General features: G+C 42.4%; 1 protein-coding gene across 3 annotated transcripts in view; it reads right to left on the bottom strand.

Annotated features, from left to right (window-relative positions):
- LOC115192302 (trafficking protein particle complex subunit 8) overlaps nucleotides 1-24,578 on the bottom strand; it is a 95,332-nt gene extending 70,754 nt beyond the window's left edge. For 2 of the 3 annotated variants that reach the window (XM_029750635.1, XM_029750637.1), the window contains exons 1-2: nucleotides 24,104-24,578; nucleotides 11,507-11,719 (exon numbers count right to left, since the gene is read on the bottom strand). In XM_029750635.1, the coding sequence (XP_029606495.1) occupies nucleotides 11,507-11,719; nucleotides 24,104-24,260 (370 nt within the window). In that variant the 5' untranslated portion in view covers nucleotides 24,261-24,578. The remainder of the gene's footprint in view (nucleotides 1-11,506; nucleotides 11,720-24,103) is intronic. The other variant, XM_029750636.1, reaches the window with a different exon arrangement.
- Nucleotides 24,579-25,489: the final 911 nt, after the last annotated feature.

Raw genomic sequence — 25,489 nt, 5'->3', positions numbered from 1 at the left:
GGCGTCAAAACAGCCTCTAAAGTCCATCACTGAGTATGCAAACACTGAGTGGAGAGCAGGGTCCTGCGGGTAGAGAATGAGTGCCACTAGTGCACAGACCAGTCGAGTGCACAGAATGTGGTCCAGCAAGCAGAGGATGGGTCTCACGAGCGCACAGACAGCAGGGTCGAGAGGAACATCGTTGCTGCAAGCAAAATATTAATTTGAGCAGGGATTTTTGTTTTGCAGAGATAATTACTACATGTCAATATATATACACACACACTGAACAAAAATATGAATGCAACATGTAAAGTGTTGGTCCCATGTTTCATAAGCTTAAATAAATATACCATTAATGTTCCATATGCACAAAAAGCTTATTCATCTAATTTTGTGTACAAATTTGTATACATCCCTGTTAGTGAGCATTTCTCCTTGGCCAAGAATCCATCCACCTGACCGGTGTGGTATATCAAGAAGCTGACTAAACAGCATGATCATTACACAGGTGCGCCTTGTGCTGGGGACAATAAAAGGCCACTCTAAAATGTGCAGTTGTGTACCACAGATTCAGAGATTTAGGCAGTACGTCCAACCGGCCTCACAACCGCAGACCATGTGTAACCAGGCCAGCCCAGGACCTTCACATCCGGCTTCTTCACCCGCGGGATCGTCTGAGACCAGTCACCCGGACTGCTGATGAAATTGAGGAGTATTTATGTCTAACAAAGCACTTTTGTGGGGAAAAACTAAGTCTGATTGGCTGGGTCTTGCTCCCCAGTGGGTGGGCCAGTCTCCCAAGTGTGTGGGCCTATGCCCTCAGGCCCACCCATGTCTGCGCCCCTAACCAATAATGTGAAATAGACTGATTCCCTTACATGAACTGTAGCTCAGAAAACTTTTAAAATGTGTTGCATGTTGCGTTTATATTGTTGTTCAGTATATCTTTGATCTACTTTGTGCTCTTTCCACAGATGGCTCTAGCTTGCTGATAACAGCTGATGAGAATACCTATGCGATTTGACTTCTGTATTACTGACTAATGAATACATCTAAAAAAAAAAATTGCCAAATTGAAATAATTTCACACTAATTTCACAGATAATAGTAGTTCCCAAATCAGCCAATTACTATAAAACAAATCTGTTTTTCTCAATTAAATGTTTGGAGAATGCATGGCGGTGCTTGTCCTCAGTCCTCCTTTGAATGTAGTGTGGACAATCATTACATGTTAACCTGAGTTTAGCTGGTTAATCATTCATTTCAGTTTACATTCTATTATTTAGCACTGGCTATGTACAAGGGTCTCTCCCCTTCATGTCTCCATATTATTAAAAAAATCCCCATATACTTTGTGTGCGCGCCCTTGGGCTTAATACCCTAAATATTAAATCCTGCCTTTTTCTCAATTCCTGCACACTCTTTTAACTAGCCCTTCCTTTCAATGTTACCATCATGCCATTATTATTTGTGTACCCACATGCAGGGTTGGGGAGATTTACATCTAAGGGATTAACAAAAAAACGGTAACTAATCCGTTACCAGCAAAAATATTGTAATCAGATTAGATACTTTTGAAAAACTAAGATGATTATACTTTAATTCAGAAAGGATTTTTGTGAGAAAAAAAATCTTTGACACTTATGTTGTTTTCTCAATGACATTCAAATCAACATTGAAAAAAGGCATACGTTTAAATTTGTTCCACCTGAGCGAGTCTGACCATAAGTCAGAGACCACAGCGGCGACACACCAAATGTTTTTGATTGATCGCAGGAAAAGTGCAGGAACACTTTGTAGGCTAAAGTCCAAGGTATATCTTCCAATGGTGCAACTGCTGTCAAGAATCAAAGATTATCCAACTTTAATAAACACTTGGCAGTAAGGATGACAGCAGTGTAGTCTACAGGCGGATCTCTACATAGCGCACGGATGTGAATCACACTACTGCTCTCTCATTTAGCTATTTGCAATTTACGGATTATGGTTGTTGGGTTTTGGGTTCAAATCTAAATGTGTATTTGAACCCAAAAATGGTTGAATTCAAGAAGTTTAAGCTGCCTATCAATCATTGTTTTTGAAACCAGTGGACCAAGCCAGTGAAAAATGAGCTCATAACAGCTGCATAGTGAGGATCCCAGCCTTTGGAATAAAAGTAGGTCTTATTGCTCAAACTAATTAATGCGGATAAAAAAAAATCCATTAGTCTAATGGACAGATGCTGAAACTCGCACAGTTTTGAAAGACTTAAAAACGGTCAATGTGTAGTGGATGTAGTTGCTACATCCACTTCACCATTTCTCGACTGGCCTGTGTGCTCGCGGCACTCATCTGTCCTCTGCGCCCTCGTCTCAGCGTTTGCTTGCTCAATGATGTTTAATCGTGTTCGACAGCGCCATCTCATGCACAATGGACTTGATAGCTGATTTGACACGATAGGAATTTAGAAGGGACTGAGGTTGTACCACAGATAACAGCTTTGGTTGTTCTGTGTACTCAATGGAGTCAGCTATGGCTTGTGGCTGCACAAGCCCAACTTCTCAGTTTTACTTTGACTGCACTATGGAGGTTGCCTGACTGTCGCACTAATTTGGCATACAGAAACCCTGCTCGCCTCCGAAAATACGTTTGACTGGTCATGCTTATCAGTCTATAGGTTCATTTGCATAGTTTTGTGGAATTAAATTGGTGTCAGAATTTAAATTGTGTCAGTCATAAAACAGGAACAGTGTCTTGATGGACCGGAATTATTATTTTGCCGAAAATAATGTACAGTGAGTTTAGAGTTAGAAAGTAGCTTTCTTACATCAACTAATGCCTGTCTGTACTCCGAATGAGCAAGCCACAGCGGAGACTTGCTGCTAGGCAACTCACAGACGGAGGCTGCAGGGAGCAGTGGGAGAGAGAGGAGCAGCACAAAGCAGCGAACAGCTAAGCTAATAACAAAAATACAAAAAAAGTTTCACAGCATTTCTGTCCTAGTGGTTTTCATATCAACTTTCTTTGGTTGTCCAGATGCCAAAGGCACAATCCTAGTCATATTAACAACCCATCCTAGTTGTTGCATATTAACATTTTCCCTCTAAGTTTCTAATGGTGATGTTCATCTCCGTCACATGAAATTGCTCGCATCAGGTGCATCTTTTGGGAAACTCTACCGGCTGCTGGAGTTGTTTGAAATGCATTATCTATCAAAGTTTAAATAATGCAAAACAAAATAAATGTATGGCCTATACTAAATACACATATTTTACAATAAAATTATTATATTTATTTTAAAAAAAGGCCATTAACCTCTTGGCGTTCCCCTAGGATAGGGGGCATATAATTAATACTTGTGGATAGAAAACACCCTAAAGTTTCTAAAACTGTTTGAATGGTGTCTGTGAGTATAACAGAACTCATATGGCAGTCAAAACCCCGAGACCGATCGTAACAGGATGTGGAATTCTGAATTGTGGACTCAACTTCACATCTTTGCCTATTAATCACACCGTGAGCTATGGTTCATTGAGCACTTCCTATTGCTTCCACTAGATGTCCCCAGTCTTTACAAAGTGATTTGAGCCTTCTACTGTGGAAACTGAATGAATGAGACGCTGTTGAAATTGGTCACATGAGGAGGGCCATCACCATTATGACGCTGGCGGCCCTGTCTACCCTCCCCTTTCGAAACGTTTTGAAACACAATACAATCGTCCCCCTCGAATCTTATTGGCTCTCTTGTTGAAACAGGCCCTGAAGATTTGTGTTATACAACGTTTGACATGTTTGAACGAACCTAAATGGGAAAAAATGCATTTTCTCGAAATAGCTGTCCCGCGGCCGACGGAGCATGTGGATCAGCCTTCAGACGCGCTAACAAGAACAAGCTCTTGGAACAAGCTCTTGGAGTAATTTTTTCGAACGAAAATACATTTGTTGTGGACCTGGGATTTGTTGTGGACCTCCGTCCCGAGGCCGCACAGGGGTTAAAACGTCTGTTTTCCCCATGATTGCAAGAATTGTTGTGCATTGACTAATTGTCAGAATGCATGTTTAACAGGGCTTCCCGCTGCATCGCAGTGCTAGCTGTGCCACTAGAGATTCTGGGTTCGATTCTAGGCTCTGTCGCAGCCGGCCGCGACCAGGAGACCCATGGGGCGGCGCACAATTTGCCCAGCGTCGTCCGGGTTAGGGGAGGGTTTGGCCGGCAGGGATGTCCCTGTCCCATCGCACACTAGCAACTCCTGTGGCGGGCCGGGCGCAGTGCACGCTGACACAGTCGCCAGGTGCACAGTGTTTCATCCGACACAGTGGTGTGGCTGGCTTCCGGGTTAAGAGGGCATTGTGTCAAGAAGCAGTGCTGCTTGGTTGGGTTGTGTTTCGGAGGACGCACCACTCTCGACCGTCGCCTCTCTTGAGTCCGTACGGGAATTGCAGCGATAAGACCGTAACTATCAACTGGATACCAAGAAATTGTGAAGAAAAAGGGGTAAAAACTAATAAAATAAAATAAAAAAAGGGAATGCATGAGCATGAATGCATGTTTCCCTCCCTATGGCACACAACTTGAATGCGCCTCAAGAGGAATATTTATCTTGCATAGAACACACAAGCCCAGGGCTCAACATTAACGCTTCTCCTTTTGTCCGGGATAAGAAAAAAATGCAACTAGTTTATTTATATATATATATATATATATATATATATATATATATATATATATTTATATCAAACAAATAATCCAATACGAATTGGAGCAGAGGTCAACATTGGAATAATATTCAAGTAAATTTTCCATGTAGGCCTACATGTCAAAGTGTTGGTGACATGCAAATTGGCTACAGCCTTGTGTCAAAAAAGATGCTGACAGAGGTGGCAGAACATTTTGCCAAACTTGAATGAGCCTTAAATCACTAAAATATAGCTGAACGCCAGTCATGCTTGACAAAATATAATTAAGGCATGAGGGGGTGACGTATATGGCCAATATAGCATGGCGAAGGGCTGTTCTTAGGCACGATGCATCGCGGAAAGCCTGGACACAGCCCTTAGCTGTGGTATATTGGCAATATACCACAAACCCCCGATGTGCCTTACTGCTATTGAATTGGTTACCAACATAATTAGAGCAGTAAAGATAAAATGTTTTGTCATACCCGTGGTAAACGGTCTGATATACCACGACTGTCAGCATTCAGGGCTCAAACCACCCAGTTTATAATGAAGGATAATTAACATTAACGTCTATAGGTTTAATTCTGTCGACATACTCGGGCCACGGTTCGTTCAGATTAAAATGGTCACAAGACCAGAGTGAAGGACCGTGCATGTTGCACACCACACATCACCCACCTTGAATCTGAGCGAAGGCAGTCAACATTCTGAAACTATTTATTTAACCATAAACTTAGTTATTTAAAAACTGGACGCTTTTGAAGCATTTCTTACCTTGTTTCAAAGTAGCCTAGCCAAAACACAACCATCGAAATGTTGAGGAAATCATTTCATAAACACAACCCCATCAGTCCCAAAAATCGGCTTTTCATTTATCTGCATGTACAGCCCTTATATATTTAACCTCACAAAGAAGTGTTTAACCGTTTTCTTTTCAGGACAACCAGGGATACAAAAACAAAATAGACATACAGTGCCTTGAGAAAGTATTCACAACCCTTATTTTCTTATTTTTACTGGCTCTAACCAGAATAGAAAGATTGCCAGCATCCCGGAGTCGCCTCTTCACGGTTGACGTTGAGACTGGTGTTTTGTGGGTACTATTTCATGAAGCTGCCAGTTGAGGACTTGAGGCATCTGTTCACAAACTAGACACTCTAATGTACTTGTCCTCTTGCTCAGTTGTGCACCGGGACCTCCCACTCCTCTTTCTATTCAGGTTAGAGCCAGTTTGCGCTGTTCTGTGAAGGGAGTAGAACACAGCGTTGTACGAGATGATCAGTTTCTTGGCAATTTCTCACATGGAATAGCCTTCATAGAAGGATATCCTGCTTTCACTGGAACAGGACCAGATCCCCACCTTTTGTGTGAAGAAAAGACGCAGGAAAAGGGGCCGCAGATCAGGCATCCTTCTAAAGATCCATAGGCAAGCGAGTAAAACTCCCACTGCTGTCCGTTCTTCTTGCTGACGTACAATCATTGGATGATAAACGTATAACCTACGATTAAGATTAATTTACCAACGGGACATTAAAAACGATAACATCTTATGTTTCACCGAGACGTGGCTGAACGACGATATGGACAATACAGAGCTAGCGGGATTTCCCATGCACCGGCAGAATAGAGACGCTACCTCTGGTAAGACGAGGGGTGGGGCTGTGTGTCAATTTGTCAATAACAGCTGATGCGCGATGTCTAATATTAAAGAAGTCTCGAGGTATTGCTCGCCTGAGGTAGAGTACCTTATGATAAGCTGTAGACCACACTATCTACCAAGAGAGTTCTCATCTATATTATTCATAGCCGTCTATTTACCACCACAGAACGGATGCTGGCACTAAGACCACTCTCAACCAACTCTATAAGGCCATAAACAAAGAAGGAAATGTTCACCCAAGTGGCGCTCCTAGTGGCCGGGGACTTTAATGCAGGCAAACTTAAATCAGTTTTACCAAATTTACACCAGCATGTCACATGTGCAACCAGAGAAAAAAAATAAAAATCCTACACCACATTTACTCCACACACAGATGCATACAAAGCTCTCCCCTGCTCTCCATTTGGCAAATCTGACCACAATTCTATCCTCCTGATTCCTGCTTACAAGCAAAAACTAAAGCAGGAAGTACCAGTGACTCACTCAATAAGGAAGTGGTCAGATGACACAGATGCTACACTACAGGACTATTTTGCTAGCACAGACTGGAATATGTTCCGGGATTCATCCAAAGGCATTGAGGAAAACACCACCTCAGTCATCGGCTTCATCAATAAGTGCATCAATGATGTAGTCTCCACACTGACTGTACGTACATATCCCAACCAGAAGCCATGGATAACAGGCAACATCTGCATCGAGCTAAAGGCTAGAGCTTCCGCTTTCAAGGAGCGGGAGACTAGTCCGGGCGCTTATAAGAAATCCCGCTATGCCCTCAGACGAACCATCAAACAAGCAAAGCGTCAATACAGGATTTAGATTGAATCCTACTACACATGCTTCGACGCTCGTCAGATGTGGCAGGGCTTGAAAACTATTATGGACTACAAAGGGAAACCCAGACGCAAGCTGCCCAGTAACAGCCTACCAGATGAGCTAAATGCCTTTTACGCTCGCTTCGAGGCAAGCAACAATGAAGCATGCACGAGAGCACCAGCTGTTCTGGATGACTGTGTGATAACGCTCTCGGCAGCCAATGTGAACAAAACCTTTAAACAGGTCAACATTCAAAGCCGCTGGGCCAGACGGATTACCAGGACGTGTACTCAAAGCATGCGCGGACAAACTGGCAAGTGTCTTCACTCACAGTTTCAACCTCTCCCTGACCCAGTCAGTAAAACCTACATGTTTCAAACAGACCACCATAGTCCCCATGCCCAAGGAAGCAAAGGTAACGTTCTAAATGATTACCGCCCCGATTACCGCTCACATCAACAGCATCCTCCCGGACACCCTAGACCCACTCCAATTCGCATACCACCCCAACAGATCCACAGATGATGCAATCTCTATTGCACTCCTCACTGCCCTTTCTCACCTGGACAAAAGGAACACCTATGTGAGAATGCTGTTCATTGACTACAGCTCAGCGTTCAACACCAGCCCACAAAGCTCATCACTAAGCTAAGGACTCTGGGACTAAACACCTCCCTCTGCAAGTGGATCCTGGACTTCCTTACGGGCCGCCCCCAGGTGGTAAGAGTAGGCAACAATGCGTCTACCAAGCTGATCCTTAACACTGGGGCCCATCAGGGGTGTGTACTTAGTCTCCTCCCGTATTCCCTGCTCACCCACGACTTAGTGGCCAAACACGATTCCAAAATCATCATTAAGTTTGCTGACGACAACTGAGGTAGGCCTGATCACCGACAACGATGAGACAGTCTATAGGGAGAAGGTCAGACAACTGGCAGTGTGGTGCCAGGACAACAACCTCTCCCTCAATGTGAGCAAGACTAAGGAGCTGATCGCGGACTACAGGAAAAGGCGGGCCGAACAGGCCCCCATTCTCATCGACGGGGCTGTAGTGGAGCGGGTTGAGAGTTTCAAGTTCCTTGGTATCGACATCACCAACGAACTATCATTGTCCAAACATACAAAGACAGTCACGAAGAGGGCACGACAAAACCTTTTCCCCCTCAGGAGACTGAAATGATTTGGCATGGGTCCTCAGAAACGCAAAAGTTTCTACAGCTGCACCATCGAGAGCATCGTGACCAGTTACATCACCACCTGGTATGGCAGCTGCTCGGCATCTGACCTTAAGGCACTACAGAGGGTAGTGCAAACGGCCCAGTACATCATTGGGGCCAAGCTTCCTGCCATCCAGGACCTATATAGTAGGCGGTGTAAGAGGAAAGCCCATAAAATTGTCAGAGACTCCAGTCACATAAGTTATACACGGTTTTCTCTGCTACCACACGGCAAGCGGTACCAGAGCGCTAGGTCTAGGACCAAGAGGCTCCTCAACAGCTTCTACCCCCAAGTCATAAGACTGCTGAGCAATTAATAAAAATCGCCACCGGACAACTTACATTGACCCCCCCACCCCATTTGTACACTGCTGCTACTCACTGTTTATCATCTATGCATAGTCACTTCACCCCCACCTACATGTACAAATTACTTCAACTGACCTGTACCCCCGCACACTGACTCGTTACTGGTGCCCCCTATATATAACCTCATTGTTATTCTTATTGTGTTACTTTTTATATTTTAGTCTACTTGGTAAATATTTTCTTAACTCTTCTTGAACTGCACTGCAGGTTAAGGGCTTGTAAGCATTTCATATGGGGGATTGGAAATGCAAACAATTACATTGACAGAAGCAGCCTTCTGTCCACAATATTAAAGCTGATCAACCTCCAATTATTTATTTTTTTATTCAAAAAATAAAAATATACCCAGTCACTACCCTAACCCTCAGTTGCTGGAGAGGAAGGAAAACAACAACTCAGGGATTTCACCATGAGGCCAATAGTGACTTTAAAACATTTACATTTAATGGATGTGAAAGGAGAAAACTGAGGATGGATCAACAACATCGTAGTTACTCCACAACACTAACCTAATTGACAATGAAACGGAGGAAGCCTGTACAGCATAGAAATATTCAAAAAAATGTGGCTTAGCAATTTTCTCCTGAATACAAAGTGTTATGTTTGGGGCAAATCCAATACAACACAATACAGAGTACCACTCTCCATACTGTCAAGTATAGTGGTGACTGCATCATGTTACAGGTATGCTTGTAATCGTTAACCTGTCTGGGATAGGGGGCAGTATTTTCACGGCCGGATAAAAAAAACTTACCCGATTTAAACTGGTTACTACTCTTGCCCAGAAACGAGAATATGCATGTTATTAGTAGATTTGGATAGAAAACACTCCAAAGTTTCTAAAACTGTTTGAATGGTGTCTGAGTATAACAGAACTCATATGGCAGGCAAAAACCTGAGAAGATTCCAAGCAGGAAGTGGCCTGTCTGACAATTTGTAGTCTTTCTGTTGCATCTCTATCAAAATTACAGTATCTGTGCTGTTACGTGACACTTTCTAAGGCTTCCATTGGCTCTCTAAAGCCTTCAGAAACCGGATTGACGAGTCTCCTGTCTCTGGGCAGATAACAGCAGCTCAGTTTGTCAGTGGTCTGCCTGGTGACAGGGAGACTGGAGATGCGCGTTCACGAGACCGCCATTTTTTTCTTTCCCTCTTTGAATGAATACAACATTGTCCGGTTGGAATATTATCGCTATTTTACGAGAAAAATAGCATAAAAATGTATTTTAAACAGCGTTTGACATACTTCTAAGTACGGTAAAGTAACATTTTGAAATTTTTTGTCACGAAATGCGCTCGCGCGTTACCCTCTGGATAGTGACCTGAACGCACGAACAAAACGGAGGTATTTGGATATAACTATGGATTATTTGGAACAAAAACAACATTTGTTGTTGAAATAGAAGTCCTAAGGTAATAGAATTACTATTAGAAAAATTGTGAGTTTAGTGAGCCCCGAAGTTGGCGGGTGTCTGAATAGCTAGCCTGTGATGGCTGAGCTATGTACTCAAAATATTGCAAAATGTGCTTTCGCCGAAAAGCTATTTTAAAATCGGACATAGCGATTGCATAAAGGAGTTCTGTATCTATAATTCTTAAAATAATTGTTAGGTATTTTGTCAACGTTTATGATGAGTAATTTAGTAAATTCTGAACATCACATGCTAATGTAAAAAGCTGTTTTTTGATATAAATATGAACTTGATTGAACAAAACATGCATGTATTGTATAACATAATGTCCTAGGAGAGTCATCTGATGAAGATCAAAGGTTAGTGCTGCATTTAGCTGCGCTTTGGGTTTTTGTGACATATATGCTTGCTTTGAAAATGGCTGTGTGATTATTTTTGGCTGGGTACTCTCCTGACATAATCTAATGTTTTGCTTTCGCTGTAAAGCCTTTTTGAAATCGGACAATGTGGTTGGATTAACGAGTCTTATCTTTCAAATGGTGTAAAATAGTCATATGTTTGAGAAATTGAAGTTATAGCATTTTTAAGGTTTTTGTATTTCGCGCCACGCTCTACCATTGGATATTGGTGAGGCGTTCCGCTAGCGGAGTTAAGAACTAGGTTGTTTTTCAGGATAAAAATAAACAGAATGGAGCTAGGCACAGGCAAATATTCTAGAGGAAAACCTGGTTCAGTCTGCATTCCACCAGAAACTGCGAGATGAATTCACTTTTCAGCAGGACAATAACCTAAAACACAAGGCCAAATCTGCACTGGAGTTGCTGACCAAGAACACCGTGAATGTTCCCGAGTTGCCGAGTTACAGTTGACTTGAATCTACTTGAAAATCTATGGCAAAACCTGAAAATGGTTGTCCAGCGATGATCAACAAGCAATTTGACAGAACTTGATGAATTTAGAAAATAATAAATAGGCAAATGTTGCACAATCCAGGTGTGAAAAGCTCTTAGAGACCCAGAAAAACTTGGTTGTTATCATTGCCAAAGGTGATTCTAACATGTATTGACTCAGGGGTGTTGAATAGTTATGTAATGAAGATTTTATTTTTACAAATGTTATAATTTTCCTTCCACCTTGACATGAGTATTTTGTGTAGATCGTTGACAAAAAAAGGCAATTAAATCCCAACTTGTAACAACAAAATGTGGAAAAAGTCAAGGGCTGTGAATACTTTCTGAAACCACTGCAACTAATCGAATGTACCCCATGTCTTCTCTCCCTTTCACTCTCAAGACCACCTCTTTTTTTGCCATTCCATGTTGCTCAGTCCATCTCTTGCCCTCTCTCCCGCTTCTAAACCCACCCTCATCCCCACTTCTCGATATACTCACCACTAATATTGAGGTCATAGTCGCCAGCAGTAATGACATTGGCAACACCACCCTCAGCCGGTTGGCATGTCAACACCACCTCGCTGAGCAGCCGTCGGTGGGCATGGCCAGGGACGCCGGAGGCAGGGACAGAAGGGCGTGTCACCACATTGTTGACGCTGATGCGAAGGTTCTTCACCACCTGCACCTGGTTGTTGGGGTCCCTCATGTGACCTACGAGACAGAAAGTGTGTTTGAGATATACAGTCAATGTAGTCTACAATCAGTGATCTTGCATCAAAACAACGTATTGTTTAAAATTGATCCCATCGAACATGCTGAAACACAGTGGCAAGAGAAAGTATGTGAACCCTTTGGAAATACCAGAATTTCTGCATAAATTGGTCATAAAATTGGATCTGATCTTCATCTAGGTCAGAACAATAGAAAAACACAGTCTGCTTAAACTAATAAACAATTAAACATTTTCATGTCTTTATTGAACACACCGTGTAAACATTCACAGTGCAGGGTGGGAAAAGTATGTGAACCATTGGATTTAATAACTGGGTGACCCTCCTTTGGCAGCAATAACCTCAACCAAATGTTTTCTGTAGTTGTGGACCAGACCTGCACAATGGACACGAGGAATTTTAGACCATTCCTCTTTACAAAACTGTTTCAGTTCAGCAATATTCTTAGGATGTCTGGTGTGAATTGCTCTCGAGGTCATGCCACAGCATCTCAATCGGGTTGAGGTCAGGAATCTGACTGGGCCACTCCAGAAGGCGTATTTTCTTCTGTTGAAGCCATTCTGTTGTTGATTAACTTCTATGTTTTGGGTCATTGTTCTGTTGCATCACCCAACTTCTGTTGAGCTTCAATTGGCGGACAGATATTTTACAGGAGAATGTAAGGCTGTCTTGATAAACTTGGGAATTCATTTTTCTGTCGATGATAGCAAGCTGTCCAGGCCCTGAGGCAGCAAAGCAGCCCCAAACCATGATGCTCCCTCCGCCATACTTCAGAGTTGAGATGAGGTTGATGTTGGTGTGCTGTGCCTTTTTTCCTCCACACAGTGTTGTGTTCCTTCCAAACAACAACTGTAGTTTCATCTGTCCACAGAATATTTTGCCAGTAGTGCTGTGGAACATTCAGGTGCACTTTTGCAAACTTCAGCCGTACAGCAATGTTTTTTTGGACAGCAGTGTCTTCTTCCGTGGTGTCCTCCCATGGACACCAATCTTGTTTAGTGTTTTACGTATCGTAGACTCGTCAACAGAGATGTGTACGTGTTCCAGAGATTTCTGTGTCTTTAGCTGACACTCTAGGATTCTTCTTAACCTCATTGAGCATTCTGCACTGTGCTCTTGCCGTCAACTTTGAAGGATGGCCACTCCAAGGGAAAGTAGCAACAGTGCTCAACTTTCTCCATTTTCAGACAATTTGTCTTACCGTGGACTGATGAACATCAAGGCTTTTAGAGATAATTTTGTAACACTTACCAACTTTATGCAAGTCAACAATTCTTAATATTTGGTCTTCTGAGATATCTTTTGTTCGAGGCATCAGGCAATGAGGCATCAGGCTGCTCTAACCAACATCTCCAATCTCGTCTCTCTGATTGGACTCCAGGTTAGCTGACTCCTGGCTCCAATTAGCTTTTGGAGAAGTCATTAGCCTAGGGGCTCACATACTTTTTCCAACCTACACTGTGAATGTTTAAATTATGTATTCAATATAGACAAGAAAAATACAATAATTGCTGTGTCAGCTTAAGCGCACTACGTTTGTCTATTGTTGTCACTTAGATGAAGATCATTTCGAATCTTATAACCAATTTATGCAGAAATCCAGGTATTTCCAAGAGGTTCACATACTTTCTCTTGCCACTGTATATAGTCAGTCAGATTTTAAAGTAACTGTCCGGTAAAATCTCACTTTTAAAAACTTCATATTCTGTTAACTCATACCCAAATAAAGTTATTGACTAGTCTTATACTCGTATGTGGCCAATGCATAATTTGGAGAAAACAACACACCACCTCCCCCCCCCCCCCCCCAAAGAAACACTTAAAATACCACCTCAAGCAAATAGAAAGAGTAGCCAGCCAGTGCCCCTAGCCCAGGGGGGTCCAGGGAGGCTTGCATCCAGTGTGATGTTTAATGCAGAAGGAGCTATATTTGTGGCAGCCTCTGGTACATTCTAATGCCTTTATTCTATGTGAAATAGGTATTTCTATCCGTAAATAGGCAAATGTGTAACATCAAGGTCAACATTTCAAAAAGGTATGACAGATTTAAATAGGATTTTCTTGCAGCTTCACATGTGTAGTTACCGGAATAAGAGTCTCGATAGGCACAATGAGGCCATAACTCCTAGCAACAACAAAACAAACATTCAAAATGTCACATGGACACTGTTTTTGTCATGCCTAGTAGCCTGGTCTATTTGTGCTTCAAATAGTCAACTTCTCTATCATTTCCAGCCATGCTAAACCTCCCAGAAGAATGCAAAAGAAAAACAGCATTTCTTTAGTTCATATAATACAATGGGTTCTGTCAACAACAAAAAAAACATTGACAATAATAACCAATAATTAAATTATAACTTGGTGCAGCAGTCTAAGGCACCGCATCTCAGTGCAAGAGGCATCACTACAGTCCCTGGTTCGAATCCAGGCTTGGGAGTCCCATAGGACGGCGCAAAATTGGCCCAGTGTCGTCCGGGTTTGGCCGTCATTGTAAATAAGAATTTGATCTTAACTGACTTGCCTAGTTAAATAAATCCAAATAATCAGTAAACACTTCAAGCAGCGCGTGTGTGTGTGTGAGAAAACTAGACATCACATTCTTGCTTCCTTTGTCCATGTTTCCTCCATAACTTGCCTCTACTTGAAAGTGAATTGGGGCCTAAGGGGAGGAACCTTCCCTCTCCCATGTGCTATGAGGAGGTGATGAATGGTGGAAACAAGGGGAGAGAGAATCTCAACTGCATTTCCTTCATTCCTCACATCCTCTCTCCTTCTCAAAACCCATTGGATAAGAAGTTGAGAGGGGAGGAAACTCTGACCTTCTCATTCAATGGGTTTTGAGGAGGAGAGAGGATGCAACGAATCAAGGAAATACAATTGAGATTCTCCCAAGGACAGACGAAGCAATTATGACAACTATTCATATTTTACCCTCTGATAGGCTTGGTGGAATTTTGCTTACACGTGTCCAATTGTCTCAGATCTCAACAAGTGTCTATGTCTAGGGGTTGTTTCTGGACAGGACCCCACAACCCTTTGGGTGTGTGGTGGACCTACAGCACGACACTTGATGCATTGGTTGGATGTTTAATTCCATTGCTATACACACACAGATTAGCACAGGTGTAAACTGGACAAACCGACGGCACCCCATCAGGCTGATCAGACAGGTCTGGGTAGCTGAAAACCTGTTGTAAACAGTGAATGGATACACTTGCATGTCTACTATTCATACCCTTGCTTCATTCCAGCTAGTTAGATGTGCAACCAATGACTAACTATAGCTAGGGCATATCTCTAGTCTAGCAATAGATAGTCGTTTTGGCTGTATAGCATAATTTAATAAGATTAACAATTGTTAGCTAAGATATATCAGTGAGCGAAACAGTTACAGTAAAAGCAGTTCATTCATTTGTCAATACACACTAAATATTATGCAGAAATTGAGAAATCTTACCTTTGGCACTGTGGCAAGGTTTTGGGCAACAATTAATATATTAATTCATAGATAAGTTAGAATGGTGACCTCTTTGAAAGGACATGAAGTGTTGGCAGTGCACTTGACCAGGCATTCCACATTTAACCCCACCCACATTTGAACATAAAAATAGTCGTTTTTCTCCCCTCTTTCTTCAGTTAATCTTATTTAATGCAAGATATGAATTGCTACAATATTTGTTTCAAAAGATGCCATTTATTAAAACAGAAAAAGGAAGTAAATAGCCTACATTGGTTTTCCCTCTCAAAATCACACTTTTTAATAGAAAAATACAATTTAAAAAAAGGGATGTTAAGTCCAAAACAATGCTTAAACCACATCAAACCACTTTTGAGGTCTTGGGGAAAAAATCTGGTAAATTTAGATTTTTACCTGTAGTTACCCTTTAATTCAAGTGTGTACCTAGCAAGAGGCTGTTTAGCAGTATTTTTGTAGCTCACATGTGATGGTAGAGTTTGCAAAGCAAATACCCACTGGATTGATGAAAATAATCATGATATCATTCTGCCAGGTAAGCATCGGCTAATTTGTAGTTAACATTTCATTGAGAAGGTTTTTAGGAAAGCCTTTCCATTTATCATCATTGCAAACGCCTACACAAATTGGTGGATTTGTGCACACACACTGACCAAAATCAGCCCATTGGGCTTATTTTTGGACAGATTGTTGGCAGAAGAGAAACCTCACTCTTCCTCTCTGCTGTGTTTCCCTGTCATCGCTCGCTTTGTGACTGACAGGCGCCCATCCAATCAATAGATCGCTAGAAGATGCATATCATTCATTCAAGCGGGAGAGGGCACGAGGGACTAGCGAATTGTAACTAAACTGAAAAGTAGCTTAGTGGAAAATGTAGCCGAAAATGAGTCGAACCGACAGCCGGCGCAAATAGAGTACCACAGTATGAGTCATAATACCCATAAAATCTAGGGGTCAAACAGGGAAATGGTTCTAATTGTTATTCCCCATAGGGGATTTCAGAAACACTTAAAATAAGGGCTGTTTTAAGTGGCAATTAGCATGTAAATCTTGGTGGGGCAAAGTAAATAAAAAATGTTTTAGATGCATGCCAGCAAACCCATACCACAACACGAAACACATTAGTTGCACTATCACAGTGACAAACGGTGCCCACACCCTGTTAGAGTCTACATAAAGCGGTCCCAATAGCAGTCCCAACACCTTACCACTGCTACACCTGGCTATCAGCAGAGCCTTTCTGGCAGCGAAAAAGTTCATTGAGCCTCATTTAATGGCTTTTAAAAAAATACATTGCTGATATGGCTGACTTGCTTAAACAAACGTGGTTTCTACTAGAGGTCAACAGATGATTTTTCAACGCCGATACCGATTATTGGAAGACCAAAAAAAGCCAATTCCGATAAAAAAGTTAATATATATTTGTAATAATGACAATTACAACAATACTGAATGAATAATGAAAACTTATTTTAACTTAATATAACATTTACTTAGTCTCAAATAAATAATTAAACGTGCTCAATTTGGTTTAAATAATGCAAAAACAGTGTTGGAGAAGTAAAAGTGCAATATTGTGACATGTAAAAAAGCTAACGTTTAAGTTCCTTGCTCAGAACATATGAAAGCTGGTGGTTCCTTTTAACATGAGTCTTCAACATTTCCAGTTAAGAAGTTTTAGGTTGTAGTTATTATAGGACTATTTCACACTATACCATTTGTATTTCATAGACCTTTGACTATTGGATGTTCTTATAGGCACTATAGTATTGCCAGCCTAATCTCGGGAGTTGATAGGCTTGAAGTCATAAACAGTGCTGTGCTTCAAGCAAACGGAGAAAAGTGCGGTTTGAATGAATGCTTATGAGCCTGCTGCTGCCTACCACCGCTCAGTCAGACTGCTCTATCAAATCATAGACTTAATTATAATATAAACACACAGAAATACAAGCCTTAGGTCATTAATATGGTCAAATCCAGAAACTATAATAAAAAAATAAAATAAAAAAGTTATTCTTTCAGTGAAATACAGAACCGTTACGTATTTTATCGAACGGGTGGCAACCTTAAGTCTAAATATTGCTGTTACACATTCAACGTTATGTCATAATAATGTACAATTCTGGAAAATTAATTACGGTCTTTGTTAGGAAGAAATGGTCTTCACACAGTTCGCAAAGAGCCAGATGACCCAAACTGCTGCATATACCCTGAGTCTGCTTACACTGAACGCAAGAGAAGTGACAATTTCAGGCACCGCATTGATTAAATGCACCGCAAGACAAACTAGTTAAGCTAGTAATATCATCAACCGTGTGTAGTTAATTATGTTAAGATCGATTGTTTTTTAAAAGATAAGTTTAATGCTAGCTAGCAACTTACCATGGCTCCTTGCTGCCTGCACTCACGTAACAGGTGGTCAGCCTGCCACGCAGTCTCCTCGTGGATTGCAATATAAATCGGCCATAATCGGTACCCAAAAATGGCAAATACCGATTGTTATGAAAACTTGAATCGGCCCTAATTACTCCGCCATTCCGGTTAAATCGGTCAACCTCTAGTTCCAACTGACCATTGAGATGTACAAACTATGGCATAAGAGGACGACGAGCGGATAAGAGTCAATCCGTAATTTCGTCTAAGACATTAACGAGCGAGCTAGGATGGACGTAGTGAATATAACCATTTGTTCAGCACTTTTGAAATGTACAGCGACAGAATTCTGAACATGTGCCGTTCTTACAGTATTCTCCCTGTACATTAAGTCAGAACCGTAGGATAAATAAAGGGGGCATATAAGCAGACAATGAAAGCTCTGAATATAAGAAGATGAAATTTCTCTAAAAACAGGCCACATGTGCACCACCAAGTCAGAACAGTAGGTGAAATTAGGAAGGGAAACGGGACCAAATTATTAGGGTGAGGCACATGGGCTACTAACAGCTTACTACACAACATACACTTAGTATTACTTTCTTAGCTACAATATACATAGCTCCCTCGCATATTACATATTTTATGCAGAAGCATACAATACATTTTTGGATGTTATGGAATGTGACACGGCGGTCCTTCGTGGCAAACTTTGTCGTCAAATTCTGTCATTCTCTAGATTTATGGTGCTTTCAAGACAACTGGGAACTCGGAAAAAAACAAGGTCAAATTATGATGACGTCAGTGATCTTCAGGTCGGAGCTCTAGAAAGAGACCCGAGTTCCCAACTTGCAATTCAAGTTGGATGACGGTTCAAAACGTTAGACCCCCCAGAGTTCCCAGTTGAATGGAAGTCACTCAAATCAGATTTCCCAGTTATTTTGAGCGCAGCAGAAGTCATGCTGGATTGACACCATGGCCAATGTTGATCCTTTTAAGCTTGGAAGAGAGACCCTTAAATCCAGACTTGGACCACACATCCACTCTAATGAATAGAAGGCTAGTGATTGCTTTGCAATGCTTGCAGTTAGCCACTGATTCCTTCCAAACCACTCATTTTTAGTAGTAGAATGGCGCCGGTAGAAATGGCAGCAGTTTTACGGGCACCTAACCAATTGTGCTATTATGTTGGTTTTTTGCACGTTGGCAAGTAATATTGACAGTAATGGCAGCTTTGCTGCCAACAAGTTAACTTGTTTTATACATAATGTTTCTGAAACCGTATCTTACGGGAAAAAAGATCTTCTGGATATCAGGACAGCGATCACTCACCTAGGATTAGAGTAAGATTGATTTTTTTTGACAAGCAGGACGCACAGGATTTACTTCAAACACCCGACAAGGCCAACATGCCTGTCATTTGCAAGATAAAGACACACACAGGTACAGAGGACACAGAGCGGGGTGCCTCGTAAGGATCCGCAGACAGCAAGTGGCAAAGCTGCCATTACTGTCAATATTACTTGCCAACGTGCAATCACTGGACAATAAATTAGACGAGGTACGATCACGAATATCCTACCAACAGGACATCAGAAACTGTAACATCTTATGTTTCACGGAATAGTGGCTGAACCTGAACGATGACATGGATATTCAGCTAGCGGGATATACGCTGCACCGGCAAGATAGAAGAGCACACTCCGGTAAGACGGGGGGGGGGGGGGCAGTCTGTCTGGAGCAGACCGGTGCACGAAATATAAGGAAGTCTCTAGATTTTGCTTGCCTGAAGTAGAGTATCTTATGATAAACTGTAGACCACACTATTTGCCAAGAGAGTTCTCAGCCAAACTTGTCATGGCTGTTTATTTACCACCACAGACGCTGGCACTAAGACTGCACTCAGTCAGCTGTATAAGGAAATAAGCAAACAGGAAACCGCTCACCCAGAGGTGGAGCTGCTAGTGGCCGGAGATTTTAATGCAGGGAAATTTAAATCAGTTCTACCAAATTTCTATCAACATGTTAAATACGCAACCAAAGGGAAAAAACATTTCTAGATCACCTGTACTCCACACACAGAGACGCATACAAAGCTCTCCCTCTCCCTCCATTTGGTAAATCTGACCACAATTCTATCCTTCTGATTCCTGCTTACAAGGAAAAATTTAAGCAGGAAGCACCAGAGACTCGGTCTATAAAAAAAGTGGCCAGATTAAGCAGATGCTAAACTACAGGACTGTTTTGCTACCACAGACTGGAACATGTTCTGGGATACTTCCGATGGCATTGAGGAGAACACCACATCAGTCACTGGCTTTATCAATAAGTGCATCGAGAACGTCGTCCCCACAGTGACTGAACGTACATACCCCAACCAGAAGCCATGGATGACAGGCAACATTCACACTGAGCTAAAGGGTAGAGCTGCCGCTTTAAAGGTGCGGGACTCTAACCCAGAGGCTTATAAGAAATCCTGCTATGCCCTCCGACAAACCATCAAGCAGGCAAAGCGCCAAAACAGGGCTAAGCGTGAATCGTACTACACCGTCTCCGACGCTTGTCTTATGTGGCAAACTATTACAGACCACAAAAGGGAAACAACTGCAAGCTGCCCATTGACACGAGCCTACCAGACGAGCTAAATTACTTCTATGCTCGAATCGAGGCAAGCAACACAGGCATGCATGAGAGCATCAGCTCTCATGCAGGCCTAAATGACTACAGACCCGTAGCACTCACGGCTGAAGCCATGAAGTGCTTTGAAAGGTTGGTCATGGCTCACATCGACACCATTGTCCCAGAAACCCTAGACCAACTCCAACTTGCATACCGCCCGAACAGATCCACAGATGATACAATCTCTATTGTACTCCACACTGCCCTTTCCCACCTGGACAAAAGGAACACTTAATTGAGAATGCTATTCAATGACTACAGCTCAGCATTCAACACCACAACACCCTCGGCCACGCTAATCCTCAACACTGGAGCCCCTCAGGGGTGTGTGCTCAGTCCCCTCATGTACTCCCTGTTCACCCACGACTGTTTGGCCAGGCACAACTCCAACACCATCATTACGTTTGCAGATGACAACAGTGGTAGGCCTGATCACCGACAAGACAGCCTATAGGGAGGAGGTCAGAGACCTAGCCGGGTGGTGCCAGAATAGCAACCTATCCCTCAACATATAATCAAGACAAAGGAGATGATTGTGGACTACAGGAAAAGGAGGACCGAGCACGCCCCCATTCTCATTGACGGGGCTGTCGTGGAGCAGGTTGAGAGCTTCAAGTTCCTTGGTGTCCACATCACCAACAAACTAGAATGGTCCAAACGCACCAAGACAATCGCGAAGAGGGCATGACAAAGCCTACTCCCCCTCAGGAAACTAAAAAGATTTGTCATTGGTCCTCAGATCCTCAAAAGATTCTACAAATGCAACATAGAGAGCATCCTGACTGGTTGCATCACTGCCTGGTACGGCAACTGCTCGGCCTCCGACCGCAAGGCACTACAGAGGGTAGTGCGTGCGGCCCAGTACATCACTGGAGCTAAACTGCCTGCCATCCAGGACCGCTACACCAGGCGGTGTCAAAGGAAGGCCATAAAAATTGTTAAAGACCCCAGCCACCCCAGTCATAGAATGTTCTCTCTACTACCACATGGCAAGCGGTACCGGAACGCCAAGTCTAGGACCAAAAGGCTTCTCAAGAACTTTTACCCCCAAGCCATAAGACTCCTGAACAGGTAAGGAAATGGCTACCCGGACTTTTTGCATTGTCCCGCCCCCCCAACCCCTCTTTACACTGCTGCTCTCTGTTTATCATACATGCATAGTCACTTTAACCATACATTCATGTACATACTACCTCAATTAGCCTGACTAACCGGTGCCCCCGCACGTTGGCTACCCGGACTATCTGCATTGTGTCCGCCACCCACCAACCCCTCTTTTACTCTACTGCTACTCTCTGTTTATCATATATGCATAGTCACTTTAACTATACCTACATGTACATACTACCTCAACTAGCCTGACTAACCACTGCCTGTATATAACCTTGCTACTGTTATTTTTCACTGTCTTTTTACTGTTGTTTTTATTTCTTTACTTATCTATTGTTAACCTAATACCTATTTTTATTTTTATTTTATTGCAATGTTGGTTAGGGCCTGTAAGTAAGCATTTCACTATAAGGACTACACCTGTTGTATTCGGTGCACGTGACAAATCAACTTTGATTTGATTTTTGAATTTGTGATTTCCAACTTGTGTAATTTTTATGTCCAATGGCCGATGAGTACCGATACGTTTTATTTATAATTTCTCTTCATATGAAAAGGATTAAAAAAAAAGATTTGCCAGTAGATTGTTGACTTGATTCATGATGACTGCTAGCTTGCTAGCTAAGATTTTGAAAGTATGATAGATATAACATAGATATAACGTGATTTGACGTCCTTTTATCTGTGGCCAATGACATTTTACATTTACACCTTGTGCCTTCTTGAGGGCACTTCTAATGTAACTCCATGGCAGCACCCAAGGGGCTTGAATATTCGAGCTCTACCCTTAGATTTGGCAATGACATAGTATCCCCATGAGTGACAGAAGACTGAGCCAATCACGGCACAACTAGAGAAAGTACAAACCCCTAGGCTCCGTATCTTCCGCTGGCTGTCCCACCACTACAGAAAGCACTGAGCTAGGCTAAAACACCTGCATTTTGGAGCTGCCTTAAGCAAAAAAAATGATTAAGTTAGTATACGGCTTTTTTAACAAAAATTCTGCACAAAAAAATATATGTTTTACATTGTTTGCAAACTGATGCGTGACCCTTAAATGGCAAACAATAGGATTTATTTTTTAGGGCTAGAAAGGTGGGGCTCAAAACAAGTGTGGTTCTGCCCCACCTGCACTGAATGACTGGTCGCCACTGACACAATAGCTTTTAACAAAGGTGTCAGCTAGAGATGACACGCAGGATCTTGCAGGGATTTCGAGTTTGGCATGATGTCTACGTTGATGCTAATTAGCATTTTCAAATCAGAGTAAATAGAGCTGAATATATTGATGAAAGTCACCTTGCCCGAGAGAGATTTAAATGGTTATCAAAACGTCACGCCAGGGTAAGTCTACACGAAACACAGCCCTTATTTTAAGTGTTTCTAAAATCCCTGCTAGGTTTTAAGGGTATTATGACCCCTCCACTTTGGGGCTCTACGGAAAACACTGTGGCACTTCTTCACAGTGATGTCCTCCAAATCAGCCCCATCAACAATCTGGACACATTCCTCCAGAAATGAGATTAAATGTGTTGGAATTTAAACACACACCAAGAGCTTATTCTCTGGAATTTTGTGAAATTGCCACTCCTTGTTTCCTGCCTCTCTTCTTCTCTTGGGGAGATTATACATTTGATTAATCTAATGTAAATTGTGTCTATGAGAGGACTCATTATTAGACAACTAGGGTTATGATAGGGCAATGACACTTATGGCTGTGAGTTTATCACAGCCTGATAATCAAAACCTAGAGCCTTGTTGTTTGCAAAACATGGCGGTTTTCCAATTTCACTTGAACCATAGCAAAAATAAAACACTAGACGTGATTGGTAGGCCTTGCCCCTTGCAAAGATATGATACCTACGGGAGGAATATGGGTTGGTAGCTAGCTAGATTACATAATGAGTGAGGAACCAAGCTATGAGTAACCTGGCGTTTTAAATGCCAGTGGTAAACCAGCATTAAACCGAATTACGAATACAACCGTCATCTACTCTAGCCAAAGACACTCTGGCTAGTGGCTGCTTAATCCAAGTTCAACTGAATGTCTATTTCTGTCTCAGAATCCATCTTGTTTAGCCAGTTAGCGAGCTTGCTAGCTACGTTATGTCAAATGTTGTTGTTGGGCGTTGCTCAGTCAGTGGCAGTGTCACACGAGACGACTGTGTTAGCTGGCTAAACACCTCTGAATTTGGCTAACTAGCAAGCAAATAGCTGCAACTTCAAGGAAGGGTGTCTAAGCAATTTAACTAGCTAAATTAACATGACGGGCGAAGCTTAGCTAACTCCCAAGTCGTCCCTCCCATCCCCGGCCCTAATGGACTTGGGCCTCTTCCCCGCTGCGTTGAAACGAAAGCAATTTAACTAACAAACGCTACAAATGCACCCAAGGCGGTTGCAGCCGTACACTGGCACACATCTCGGGTGTCAGTGGGCCCTATCGTGTGACACATTCAAGAAACAAGACAAGGCCCCTGTTTCAACACCACGTATGCTACTGCTGGTTAGCCCTTCCTGTCACTTGACTTGACACAGCAAAGTGACGGCGATAAATGCAATTGGCTAACGTTAGCTTAGTTGGCTAGGAGGACAACATCATGCTAATGCTAACTAGTTAACAATTGTGAACACACAATGCCGCAAACATAGCTTGGTTTAAGATGTCCCTGTGTAATGTGTTGGTCTTGAGCATAAAAACGTTTAGTTGTTGTGTGTCAAAACCCTTACCTTCGGATGTTAACCGGCAGAAGGGCCTTAGCAGCTCCGAGAAATTCAGGTTGTTTTTACGAGTCAATTTCTCCGCATCTTCGCTGCACAGGACCGCCACCATCGGGACAAACGAGTCCTGGATGAATTCCTGCACCGACTGTACGCACTGAGCCATCGCGGTCTGCTTGAGAGGCCCAGGCTACGAAAATGTATTTCTCTCTGGATTTAGATAGTGAAACGCTAACTATCCGCTTCTGACTTGAAAATAACTCCCTTACTGATCGTGCAAGGCAGCCATGTTGAATTCTACAGTTGCTTGCTGTGGAGCAGCACAGTGGTGGTCATGTTATTGCCGCGTTCAAAACAACGGGGAATTAGGAAATCTCCGACTTCGGAGCGTTCAAAATAACTGGGAACTCGGGGAAAAAACTAGCTCCGACTGGGAAAAATCGATTTGAAAAGTCATCCAACTCGGGCCTCTGTCTATAGCTCCGACCTGAAGATCACTGACGTCATGATTTGACCTGGTATTTTTTTCCGGGTACCCAGTTGTTTTAAATGCGGCATATGTAGGGAGACCGGACAGTGGCAGCTCAATCGATGTGTGGCTTGCTACGCCTCCAGCTGTTGGTCTAATAGTTTGAGCCAAATTAGAATCAAAATAAATTATTTTGATAATTTGTTACAGGTCTGTGTACTTTTTGCCCAATTAATATTTCATATTAGATGACAAGATACAAAACGAGTAAAGAGTCGTTCCTCGTTTATTTGATTTGAATCTGAAATCAAACAACACATAAACGGTTTTGTTTTTATTTTCTAAAGGAAATAACGATAAACTAGATAATGATTTGATTATTCAAATATTGTGTTTTTAAGACTGTCACTTCCAGAACTTTTACAACCTTAACGACTAAGCCAATTTATACTTGATCTGAAAATGTGATCGGCGACTCCATATGGAGGGAGTGATCCAATAGCGTAGCCTCGCTGTGCGGCTCCGAAATGTTGTAACAATGCGGAGGGGTACATATAGTTCCGCATTGACATGATTGGTTTACGGTCGGGGTAGGAGGTCCTGTATAAACACAAACTCACTTCCTTGTCAACTTCCTTGGTAATAATATTTTACATAACACAGCGAGTGTGATTAGGGGTCGACCCTGCATGGAAAGGGAGAGAGCCACTGAGGGGTGGTGTTTTTGTTTGGGGGGGGCGCTTGTTTGAAATTGAAAAGTGTCACATCAATACAAAGCAGCTGCATTATAAGTGGGATGCACTGTTGAGCACTACATCCGGAGGGGTTTGTGCTGATGGTATGGAGATTGTGACAGCCAGTTAAATGGCGTCCCTTGAGAAAGCAAGAACAAGATATGTCAGGAGAAGTGCAGTATTATGATAAGG

This window comes from Salmo trutta, chromosome 4, assembly GCF_901001165.1.
Source record: "Salmo trutta chromosome 4, fSalTru1.1, whole genome shotgun sequence".
Classification (NCBI taxonomy): Eukaryota; Metazoa; Chordata; class Actinopteri; order Salmoniformes; family Salmonidae; genus Salmo; species Salmo trutta.
This window is presented reverse-complemented; position numbering and strand designations above follow the sequence as displayed.